At 34.7% G+C, this 12,417-nt stretch overlaps 1 protein-coding gene across 1 annotated transcript in view; it reads right to left on the bottom strand.

The window, feature by feature from the left end:
• Positions 1–379: 379 nt before the first annotated feature.
• The window catches only part of ANO5 (anoctamin 5), a 61,774-nt gene continuing 49,736 nt past the window's right edge, over positions 380–12,417 (bottom strand). Inside the window, 5 exon segments of the mRNA XM_012643485.1 lie at positions 380–601; positions 4,276–4,381; positions 5,591–5,769; positions 7,393–7,598; positions 10,935–11,065. Coding sequence (XP_012498939.1) covers positions 380–601; positions 4,276–4,381; positions 5,591–5,769; positions 7,393–7,598; positions 10,935–11,065 — 844 coding nt within the window.

Below are 12,417 nucleotides of genomic sequence, written 5' to 3'. Positions count from 1 at the left end.
GATATAAAACAACCCTATAGAAGACCGTAACAATATGTAGATGCACTGGAAAGTGATGGGACAGCCCAAGTCCAGCGTTTCATTCTGAACTGTGACATTCCATGATTTCCCAATATTCTGATTCTAAATGTACTTTCAACAATCATTTACAGGACTTCAGAAAATGGTATCTGCAAAGGGCCCAGCCAATGAAACAGAGAAGTGGTACTCTTCCAACATCACAGAGTTGGCCTCTATAAAAGTGTATAAAACGTTGAGTTTAAAAAAAGAAAGAAAGAAAGAAAGCGTAAAACTGACATATGGCTTCTGGCCTCTGGCCTGGAACCCAGGGGAAAAAGTGAAGTGATACATACAACCAGCTGCTAGCTGGTTATGCTGATTAGGTTGTTGATCCAGCCAGATTTACTTTGCTTTCCTCAATCATGAAATGCTTGGAAAAGTCTTTGGAATTAAGTCCCAAGTTCTCTTTTAATTTTTTGAGCTCAAAGTCATGGAGAATCTTGACAGTCATTAACTTTTCTCGCTTGATTCTCTCCACAACATCTTTTGGAACATCAGGTATCATCCAGGCCAACAGAAATTTAACTAAAAACACAACGTGCTAGAGGAAATATAAAGGAGAATTAGACATTGTTAGAACTGTTGAGTGTTCAGCTGGAAGTCCTTACAAATCATTTATTTCACTCATGCAATCAACTGTGCCTGAAACATGAAGTACAAGGGCAAGCAAGAAGACATGGTCTCTGTTCTAGAACTTTCAGACAAAGACCCAAATTAAACAAACATTTACTTAAATAGGCAATTAGTGAGATTCAAGTTGAACATGATTACCCTCATGATACCCCCTATCTGTGCGCCCTCCTGAAAACCTGACAAAATATTTGTAAGGGAATTAGACTCAAAAGAGTGAAGAAAGTTGGCACTGAAACTTGCAATTGGGGACATGGTGATTGATAGTGGAAACCAAAAAGACAAAAGCCAGTTTTGTTTTAGATCCTCAGAAAAGTTCAGGAAAGAAGGTACTAAGGACTTTTGGAGGCGTTACTGTGGGGTAGAGTTGAAAACAAGGGGATTAGTTAAAAATTTGTGTAAGGACCACTTGAATTTCCAGAGCCTTTCTCCTATCTGTATCTAGGTACTACCTCTCTGCATATCCCACCCTGAAGCAGCTGAAGAGTTCATTTTCTGCAGAAATTATACTAGAAAGCTGTAAACTCAGTGGGGTCATACATAGCTGAGGATGAGGATGTGGAACTATATTAAAAACAAAATCATGAAAAAGTAAAGTTCAGCATACCAAATTGTGAAATCCTTAAGTACCCTCTGCCTTGCTCAGTTCTCAGAACATAGGCAGCCATAAAATATCTCAATAGATGGGAGGTTGGAGGATTTTTCTCTGGGGAAGATTAACTAGTCTGTGAAAGCAAAACTACAGATACCAAAGTTTTACAGGTCTCCAATGAAAAGGTTGGCTCACTACCTCATCATGCTACAGTGAAACCCACCAAGTAATATCTCTCCTGCACGCACCCAAAGATTATAATCAGCTTTTCACTGCCTCACTCTTAAACGTGAGCAGAACCAACAAATATGGAGGAAAGTCTCTAACATGAAAGAAAAACAATGAAGTAAACAGGAACTAAGAGAAAACAGAGATAATGAAGGCAGCAAAAAAAAAAAAAAAGTAGAATAAAAACAAAGATACTAACCCATCTCTTCATAGGAGAGAAAATACATGATAATTAGAATTCCAAAACAGGAAGTATAATATCTGAATATGAGAAGTTCCAGAAAGATAGAAGGAAAAGTTTATCAAATAAATAATACAAGCAAAATTTCTCAATCTGAAGAGTATGTTTTAAGATCCAAGGGACTCAGTGAGAGTGCAAAACAATGAATATTGTCCAATAGCAAGGAACTGTCTTTTAAAGTTTCATAGAAATGGAGCTAGTGAGAGAATCCTATAAGCTTATTATTTCTAAAAATATATTGTAAACAAAGACTGGGTCATCAGAATAGTACCGTTTTACAACACTGGAAGCGGAAAGAAAATGGAGAAATGTCTTCAAAATTTCAGGAAAACCTAAATAAAGTTAATTAAAAAAATTTCGAGGGAAAAACTTTCAATCTTAAATTTTATTCCAAATAATCATGTGTAAGGAAAGAAAATAAATTTTCAATAATCAAGTTCTCAAAAATTGACTGCCCATAATTTTCCTCAGAAAATTACTAGAAGATGTGCTTCACCAAAATAAGCTATTAAGCCAAGAATAAGAGGTACACAGATTGCAGAAAATAATAGCACTCGACAGAAGAGAGGTGAAGACCCAGGATGATGTTAGGTTAGAGCCTGGAATGATTATAAAAAATTGATAAGAATAATAAATAAAAACAAAAATTTAAACAAAGGAATTCCTGATGCAATTTAGTGGACTAAAAAGGGAACTAAGGTTCTGATGGAATAAAAGAGTGATAATTCATAAAGAACAAGAGACAGAGAGAGAGAAAGAGAGAGAAACAAAGAGGAAAAACAATATAATAAGGGAAATATATGAAGAGTATGATACATGAAACAGATATGACTAATATTTATAAAGCCATAATTTATAAACCCTATTGTACTTACCTACAATCTCTTACTCAAAGCTCTGATGGACAGAAATATTTCAGAATTGAGATAATTAAATATTAAAAATATGTAATTTAGTATATAAACCATATATCAGCAGGGTCTGAAGCGGCACTTTGTATTAAACACTTAAATATTTCTGCAGTAAAATAAATGGTCACTCTACAAATAGCCTTTTGTTTTGTTTTGTGAGAGTCTCACTCTGTTGCTCAGGCTAGAGCGCATGGCATCAGCTTAGATCACAGCAACCTCACATTCCTGGGCTCAAGCAATCCTCCTGTCTCAGCCTCCCCAGTAGCTGGGACTACAGTTGGGCACCACTATGCCCGGCTTATTTTTTCTATTTTTAGTAGAGACAGGGTCTCACTCTTGCTCAGGCTGGTTTTGAACTCTGGAGTTCAAGCCATCCTCCTGCCTCGGCTTCCCAGACTGCTAGGATTACAGGCGTGAGCCACCACACCCGTCCTACAAATAGCCTTAAATCATACCAGATTGGGTATTGCTGCTAATTAAGTTGCCAAAATACTTTGTATTTTCTGAGGTTTGGGATTTCAGAATAAGAAATTATGGACCTGTATAAACAAAAAATTATACTGTCATTATATTGAGAGGTAGGAGAAAGATAAAGTCTCAGTGTGTGTATGTGCACAGGTGTGTGTGTGTGTGTGTGTCTGTGTATGTGGTGTGACATGTGTGAGATGTGCCATAACAGGAAGTCAGTGATTAACATCTAAAACTAAAAAGGCATAGCTGCAAAATTATGTTGTTTTGCTATACAGAGCTAACTATTAGAAGAATGAGTTTAAAAAGTTGAAATGTTTGGCTTTGGAGATTAGGATTTGAGAATAGGGAGGAATATTACATAGGACTGCTCTCAGATTTAGCCATGTAGAGAACTATTTGATTACATGCATAATCTTGGTAAAAATAAAAATAAATTAAACAGAAACTGATTAGAATTGCATGTGCTTGGGTTAGAACTGTTAATTATTGGAATTTACTGCAGGTCGAAAAGGTGCCTTATTTTTATTTCTCTCTCCCTTATTGGCCTTCCTAATTTATGATTTGTAGCAGTCAATTTGAAACTTAGTCAAATACCCACCCTCCTCTGTTCTTGCATGCCTTATCTCCATAATTATATGGGGGACTTCACAAGAGGGGAAGCAAAATATAGTAGACACAGCATAGGCTGGGGAATGAGACATATCTGGCATTGAAACCCAGCTGTAATATTAGCTGATTAACCTTAATCCAACTACTGATTTTTGCAGAATATAGGGTTCCTTTTTCAAAGGTAAGTAATAAAGTCTAACTTATAAGGTGGTTATGACTTAACTTCTGGAAGTAGAACATAATCGACATTCTGTAAAATCAGTGAGTGGGTTCTTTACCCTTTCTTGACCTCAAGGGAAGAGACCATATTTTTCCTTTCCTTTTCTGTCACTACGGTATCTTCAACAATAGTCCCTGAATAACAGATAACCCACTGTACTGTGAACATACCTAAGATGTTTTTTATGACAACAAATATTTCCTTCAAAACAATTCATTGAGATAATGCTAACTTTGTGATGAGCAGATAGCTTTAGAAATACCTGCCTACAGGGAGAAGAGAGTAACTCGCATGAAAGTTAAGAGGAGCTTACTTCTATAACTATGATGAAGGTCATCTTAGCAGCGAGGACATGCCAGAATTGCATATTATGAAAATATTTCTTCTCATGATCAGGAGGATATCTGTAATCTCTGTACCTGAAAAATGAAAGTAAATGCAAAAATATTAGCTATAGCTTCAACTAGAGAGATCTAACATAAATTCTTATTATTTCTCTTAAGAGACCCTTCTAGTTGACCACAAAAGGTAGGTCATAGGAAGGTAACTGATACTATGAACAATTTATCTTTCTTTCTTACATAAAATTACAGCCATCTGCTACTTGTGTGCATACACTAATAGATATAATAGAAAACACACAAGTGAAACTTCTCTCCTGCCAAGAAAAACTTCTCAAAAGAGTTACCACTATTTGCTGTCTACATTTCCTCTTTTCCTACTTCTTAACATACTTCGTTCTATCCCTGGCTCCACCAAACCAATTGTCTCCTGTCATTAAATTGAAGGAATATTTTAATTCTCATCAATTTTTGATATTTCAAGAATGGGACTTAATATTTCTGATCACTTCTATTTTCTTTTCTTTTTTTATTGCTTGAACTTTTATTTATTTATTAACTTTATTTCAGCACATTACAGGAGTACAAATATTTAGGTTACATATATTGCCTTTGCCCTACCCGAGTCAGAACTTCAAGTGTGTCCAGACCCCAGACCCCACTCATTAGGTATGAACATACCCATCCCCTCCACCCATGTCCCACCTGCCCGACTCCTGATATGTTACTACTATATGTGCACGTAAGTGTTGATCAGTAAATTTCTTGAAACTCTATTTTCTCTTGGCTGCTCTGACACTGTGTTACTTTGCTTTTCTTACAACCTTTCCGGAGTTTTCTTAGTGCTCAACTTTGTAAGCTCATTCTATTCTACAAAGTCACTGCATATTGATGCTCTTCAACAATTTAGCCCAACTTGGAAATGATGACAGTGGCCATGCTCTTAAATAGTAGGCTATGATTCTCTATAATCAAATACGGAATATAACAATGTTTCATCTGCCTTGCAACATTTTGCTCTTTCTTTGTTGGAATCCCAAATTAAGCAGTTGATTTAAGTTAAGGGGCCTTTGTGTGTGTGTGTGTATCTTTAAATAGTGTAGCAAAAAGATCCTCATAGTACATTTGACATTTTACTTTTCCAAATAAGAATCATATGATGTGTTAATTCTAGAATTGATGTACTTTATTTAGCCAGGATTTTCGTTGCCTCAAGTAAATCCTTTACATTGTAAGATGTGAAGGAAATGGATAACTTAATTAAAACCTTAACAAACAAAAGGAAACCTGCAAGTGGTGAAGTCTCGGTTTTCCCAAGGTACAGTAGTATTTGGAAAATCAGCTATCAGGAATACTGACAAGCTGTTATTCACATATCCTTTCATAGGCTGCATGGCATCTGTTGAGTAGGCATAGTAGTAAACTAAACGAGGAATGATGTCCGATGTAAATGCAACAATAAAAGCCTGAAGAACAAAGCAAAATGAAGATCGTGAGCTGCCAATCTAGTTTTAAACATGTCTGATTTGTGTATCTCTCAGTCTCATAAACCAGATAATGCAAAATGATTAAAATACTATCACAAATCACATTAATATGCAAGTCTTTGGCTTAAAACATGAAATGGATCATTCACAGTATGTGATTAGTATTCCTAGATTTCATAGCTACAAAGTGGCTAAGTAGATAATTGGATCTAAACGTACCTGTCTCCAGGAACCACACTCTTTCTACCATGTCTTGCTAGTTCTCACTTTCTTATTGCTTCACAGCACAGTTCTACTATTCTCAATCACATTCACCTGCCTGGGCCAACGCCATAAGCTAGGACTGTGTGTGTGTGTGTGTGTGTGTGTGAGAGACAGAGAGAGAAGGAGGTTGATGGGGTGGAAATGGTGAGACAGAAGACCATGTGTTTGTAAATTTCTCACAGTTCACTGTAGCTAATTTCAGGATTTGATTCCATAGGAATGGTATTTTCACATCCTTTCCTAATCTCTGGAATAGTATAAAGATGTCTCTTTTAGGTTACTTAATTCAATTAAAAACCATCTGGCTCTGGAACTTACGGTTTTAATGGTACATTTTAAAAAGCATTCCATTACCTCTATGGCTAAAGGTCTATTTAGGTATCACTTATTAAATAAATTTTGCAATTTTTATTTTTTAAAAAAGTAGTCATTTCAAAGAAATTTTAAAATTTATTGGAATAAATGGGTACATAGAAGTCTCAGAGTTTCACTTGTTCTATTTGTCTTTTCCACAAACCAACTCTTGATTTACTTAGCAATTATATTGCTTTGTATTTGTTTTCTAATCTGATTATTTCTGATTATATCTTTATTCTTTTTTACTACTTTCTATTGATGTACTTTAAATTTTCATTAGTGTCTTAAGTTACATGCTTAGCTCATGTTTTCCAGTATTCCTTTATTAAAAAAAATAATAAAAGCGTTTATGTCTATGGACTTTTCTGTAACAGTGGTTTTAGCTCATTTCTATAGGTTTGCATTTAAGTTAAGCTCTTTCTATAATTTCAATTGTTTCCTCTTACATGAATCTTACTTAGAAGGTTAAGGTTAAGTGGTTGGATTTTCTTTTTTGATACTTATTACCAACTTCAATTTTTAAAGTATTATTGTAGGTGAATATGCACTGAAAATTTTCTACTTTTGGTAATTTAGTTTTATCATTTTTAAATAAGTGCTCTATGAACCTAACAGGAAAATGTTGTATACTCTATGTTTGTAGTATACAAATTCAAGTATAATTCATCTTTAATTGGATTAATATTATTCAAATTCTTTACGCCATCACTTATTTTCTGTCTACTTTGTCACATGCTATGAAACCGTGTCATGATATTTAATGATAGTAATTCTAAAATTTTTTTCTTTAATTTCTAATAGTTTGCATGTCATAGGTTTTTCTGTATTGGTTAGTGCATAAAAGTTCAGGAATGTTTTATCTTTATGGAATGCCACTATGATTAAATCAATGTAAATAAAGATTGGGTTCAGCATCATCCACATTTTCCCATCCCCAAATAATAAAATACAAAGTCACCCTACTGAAATAGGTCTACTTACATTAGTTGCAACCGAAAGTACAGCCATTCCATAAAGAATGTCTTGCCAAACACCTATGCTATGAGCTTTAGAAGCTACAGTTCTCCTGTACTGAGTAGTAAGTTTCCAGGCATCCACTCGAATCTCTACTATATTATTTATGAGAGCAAGAAGAGGAGCCAAGGGAAAAGAGGCCACAAATAGTGTAACAAATCCAAATTGAATAACTGCGGAGAAAAAAAAAAAGTATGAACGCGTGAAAGGGAAAGAGGGGAACACCCTGCCCAACTTTGCCACTTTCTTTGTCTTGGAGGGGTCCACGTTGGTAAAACAATCCAGACCCCTTTCTACGGTCCACTTCCTCACTTAGGGACTTATCTGCTTGCTCGAATGAGGAGAATCTAGGCATGCATAGCTGACACCCTTCCTTGTTCTTCCTCTTCAGCTATATTTGTCTAAAGAAAGAATCTATTCTTCTGTGTCTTTTCTTAAGGGCTAAGTTTAGTTTTATGCTGGTCTAGTCTTTACATGTGTATTGCCATATTAGTGGGGTAAACAAGTTTTTCTCTATTGCTAATCTATGTACTTTTTATGATCAAGGATGATGATGAATTTGTTTATATGATTCCAGTATCCAGCAGGTGTGTATGTATGTGTGTTTATACATATAATTTGTATATGGGCAAAAACATATATATTTTCTGGAATAAAATATCTGTTAAGGTCCTGATCCTCAATACTATCTTGACATATTTTAAAATAAATTTTACTTTCTCCTTATTAAGATTTAACAGGGGACTACAGCTGGGTAAGCTGGTTTCTCTCCTCATTTTTGTCCCTTTGTTTCCAACAATGAATTCTTGGAGTAAAAGAATCCATGCAAATAACAGTTTGGGCTTCCCGTGAGTGAAGAAAAAAACAATAAGAGATATGTGCATGGCTTTCCATTAAAGGGGGAAAGAATGAATATTCCATTAGCCCTCTATTTTTAAATCAATCTCAAATGTTTCTGGATTTTAGCTTTCTCATAAGACTAAATCAGTCTTGTTATCAAGTGAACAAATACATACTGACTCCCTCCTTTCCTGCTTTCTCTACTAAACCAAAAGACAGAAAATGAATAGGAAGTATTATGTAGAAGCAGCATGAATTTTTTAAGTTTGAATCTCTAATCTCTACCTAAAATCTTTGTGGCCTATGGAAATTTTAATTAAACTAAATTTTATTAAAGTTTCAGAACCCTCAAAAATAAAATATGTCGAATAATGAATACTCTGCAGAATTGTTTTAAAATTAAATATAATGTACGTAAAGTTTCCAGAATAAATTAACTTAGTTGTGTCTCAATGTATTAACAGTAGTTAATGTTGTTAGGAAACTTTGATTTCATCTTTTATTAGGTTATTAAGTATGGAATGTCCAATTTCCTTAAGTTCTAAGTTTGACAGTTGATATCTCTGACATTTCACTTTGACATTTATTTTTTTTGTTATTGTGAAGGTACATCCTTATTATTTCAAATCACGTTTTGGCTTGTGATTATCTTTCAAATTTTTTTAGAGCAATTTTTGTGAAACCATGGATAAGTCAAAAATTCATGTTATTTTTGAATATGAGTTTTGTTGTGGAATCAATACAGTGCAGACAGCTGAAAATATCAATAAAGTGTTTGGGAAGGATGTGGCTTATGAATGCTCAGTATGTTGAGGGTTTAAGAAGTTCCATTCTGGTGATTTTAATCTTGAAAATGAGCCACGTGGGTGACCTGAGACCAAGGTGGATAATGATGAACTGAAAGCTATAGTGGAAGCAAATCCATCTCAACCTATGTGTGAATTAGCAGCAAGGTTTGACATTACTATTCCAACAATATTTGACCATTTAAAACACATGGGCAAGGTAGAGAAGCTGGGTGGATGGGTACCGCATGAATTAAACAAGCATCAGAAGAGAAATCGTCTGGAAGCTTGCCTTTCTTTGCTGTCACAACATAAAGGTGAACCATTTCTACACTCTATTGTTATGTGTGATGAAAAATGGATTTTTTTGACAATCACAAGCAATAAGCACAATGGCTTGATAAAGATGAAGTGCTGAAACAGAGTCCAAAACTGAATATTCATCAAAAAAAGCTAATGGTGTCTGTTGGTAGTCCAGCGCTGGTATTATCCACTACAGCTTCATGAAACCTTGTCAATCGATTACAGCAGATGTCTACCACAACCAGTTGGATGAAATTATGAGGATGCTTTAGATTAAGCAGCCGAGATTGGTCAATAGAGGCAGGCCAATCCTCTTGCAAGACGACATGTCCCAAAAAACAACACTGCTCAAACTATAGCAGACTTGGGAACTCTCTGTCAGTTGGTGCAGTTGGTGCAAGAGCCATCCGTATTCACCAGATCTTGAACCAACTGACTACCACTTCTTCCAGGCTTTGGAACACTTCTTGCAAGGAAAAATACTCAATTCTCAACAAGCTGTGGAAAACGCCTTTCAGGATTTCATTGCCACTACCTCTCCAGGCTTCTTCGCTGTTGGCATAAGCAAGCTACCACTGAGATGGCAAAACTGTGTTGATAGTTTAGGTGCATACTTTGATTAATTGTACTGCTTCTTGCTTGAGATATAATTAACTAAACTTTTGATTCAAAATCAGACATTTCATATTTAAGTACCTAGTAATTTTGGTAGTAATCTCTGATGCATGCAGGTACAAATTCATTTGCAACTTACACAAATAAAAATTATAGCCTTATCACCCCAAAACAAGGACTAATTTTACAACCAAAGCTGTATAAATTAGACTTCTATTTGTCCTAAATTTACCTATTTCAATCAATGTATCACATGTATGTATTACACTGGTGAATCACTAACAGTTTCAGGTCATCTCATTTATTCCACCATGGTGTTAACAGTCTTGAGAGTAAGTTTAGAAAATTGACTTCCTTAATTCCACCAGAGAAACAGAGAAAATCGCTTGAGAGTAAACACTGCGCAGACTATATACGCAGTTCCTAGCATTATCTCTCCTAAAATTTGTTCTCAAAGTTTCTTCTCTATTCAATCCTTGAAATATCTTAGGCATTTCCTGTGCTTAGCTTGGGTTTTCCTTATATAATGGCTTTTAGCTTTCTTATTTTCAGCCTGACATAAAAACATACACTAAATGCATGTCAGACTCTGAAAACGTTTTCCAGCTTATTCTCTCTCTGAGCTGTCGCTGAGGCAAACAAAAGGAGAAATAGTCATTAAAGCTAATTTGAGACAGGTGTTAAAAAGTGATTCTTGCTTGATTTCCTTCAACAATATTAACATTCTTTTGATAGGACAATAGCTCTAAGGTGTTTTGAAACTAAACTTTATTCTGCATTCTATTTGCTGGGACAGGGAAATAATGAACCAATCTTCTCCATATGCATCCATCCATGTTTTTATTGACCGTCCAATGATTTATTGAACACCTACTATGTGCATGGAGAAAGAAATATCAAGAGCTAAAAAAACCCCTCTTTTTATTCAGGCTGACTCTATGTTTCAGAACAGTGGCTGAAAATTACCTGTTTCTAAGTATTCATAGAATAGCCCAAGGGGTCCAAAACGTTCAAGGTCATGATCCTGCTCCCATCGACTGTATAGTTTCTCAGAGTTGGTCCGAGCTTTTCGGCGTCTCCACCAATTCAAAACCAACCTGTTGGAAGTGATAAAAATAAATACATGAAACAGAGCTAGAAAGAAAAAGGTCAGAGAATCAATCAGAGTATTAAATCCAGAAATTGGCAGAAAGAGAGGTTAAATAACTGAAGATCACAGAGCATGGAGAAATAAGACTCCAGCTAAACTCCAAATCAAACTCTAGTGCTCTTTTCACAACACGTGGAAGTGGAAGTGAAGAGTTCTCTATTAGGGTGATTAAGAAAATAAGACAACCCTGAGTCTGTTCATAGAAATATACTATTTTACATTCACTCAGAGATAGTTCAGTTAAAGAGCAAGTAGAGGTCAGGGTCACTACTAGGACTACTTACTAACTTTTATACTGTCTTGATGCTCAGAAGGAAACTCAAGGAAATGGGGGAATTGATTATAATAGGAAATATATGAAAAAGAAAATGCAGATACTTATCTAACATGTGAAAATAAATGCATTAACAATGAATAAGTATTTACTAGCTAAATGTCATATTATACAAAAATATATCATAATGTTAGATTACTTTGAAGAATAAGTTTTTTAAAATTAGCAAATCAATGAATGCAATAGATCAAATTGACAGATTTAAGGAGAAAAATATAAAATCATCTCAATTGATGGAGAAAAATGTATTTCATATATTTCAAGCACCTATTAAAACCTACTTATGACAGAAGAGTAAATATAAGAAAATTATCTAGTAAAATCCTGGGGCAAACATCATTCTTAAAAGGGAAAAGTCAAAAGCATTCCCTTTAGAATCAGAACAAAATAAGAATTTGCATGATCACATTCAAGACTCTACTGTACATCATAGCCAATACAATTAGATGAAAAAAGGCAAAAGAATTAGAAGTAAAGGAGAAATACATGATTATTAACAGTGACATGATTGTGTAGAAAACCCAAGTGACATTAGACAAAACTTATGAGAAATAACAATAGGGTTTATCAACATATTTCATTTCTATATATCCACAACACACAAGTAGAAAACATAATTTTTTAAAAGATGTCATTTACAATAGCAACTGAAAAGTGCCTAGAAATGGATTTGACAAAATATTTATAAGACCTAATATAGAAGTTTAAAATCTTTATTTGAAGTTGATGAAGTCCAAAATAAATGTTCCTGAATAGAAGATTTGATATTATAAAAAGTGATAATTGTTTATATTGAAATAATTAAAATGCAATTTTAATCAAAAAGCCAAAGCAGGCTGGGTGCAGTGGCTCATGTCTGTAATCCTAGCACTTTGGGAGGCTGAGGTGGGAGGACTGCTTGAAGCCAGGAATTTGAGACTGGCCTGAGCAAGAGTGAGAGCTTGTCTCCAAAAAAATAGAAAAAT

This window comes from Propithecus coquereli, unplaced genomic scaffold (genome assembly GCF_000956105.1).
Source record: "Propithecus coquereli isolate 6110/MARCELLA unplaced genomic scaffold, Pcoq_1.0 Scaffold198, whole genome shotgun sequence".
Taxonomy (NCBI): domain Eukaryota; kingdom Metazoa; phylum Chordata; class Mammalia; order Primates; family Indriidae; genus Propithecus; species Propithecus coquereli.
Note: the sequence above shows the minus strand (reverse complement) of the source record. Positions and strands in the feature narration are given on the sequence as shown.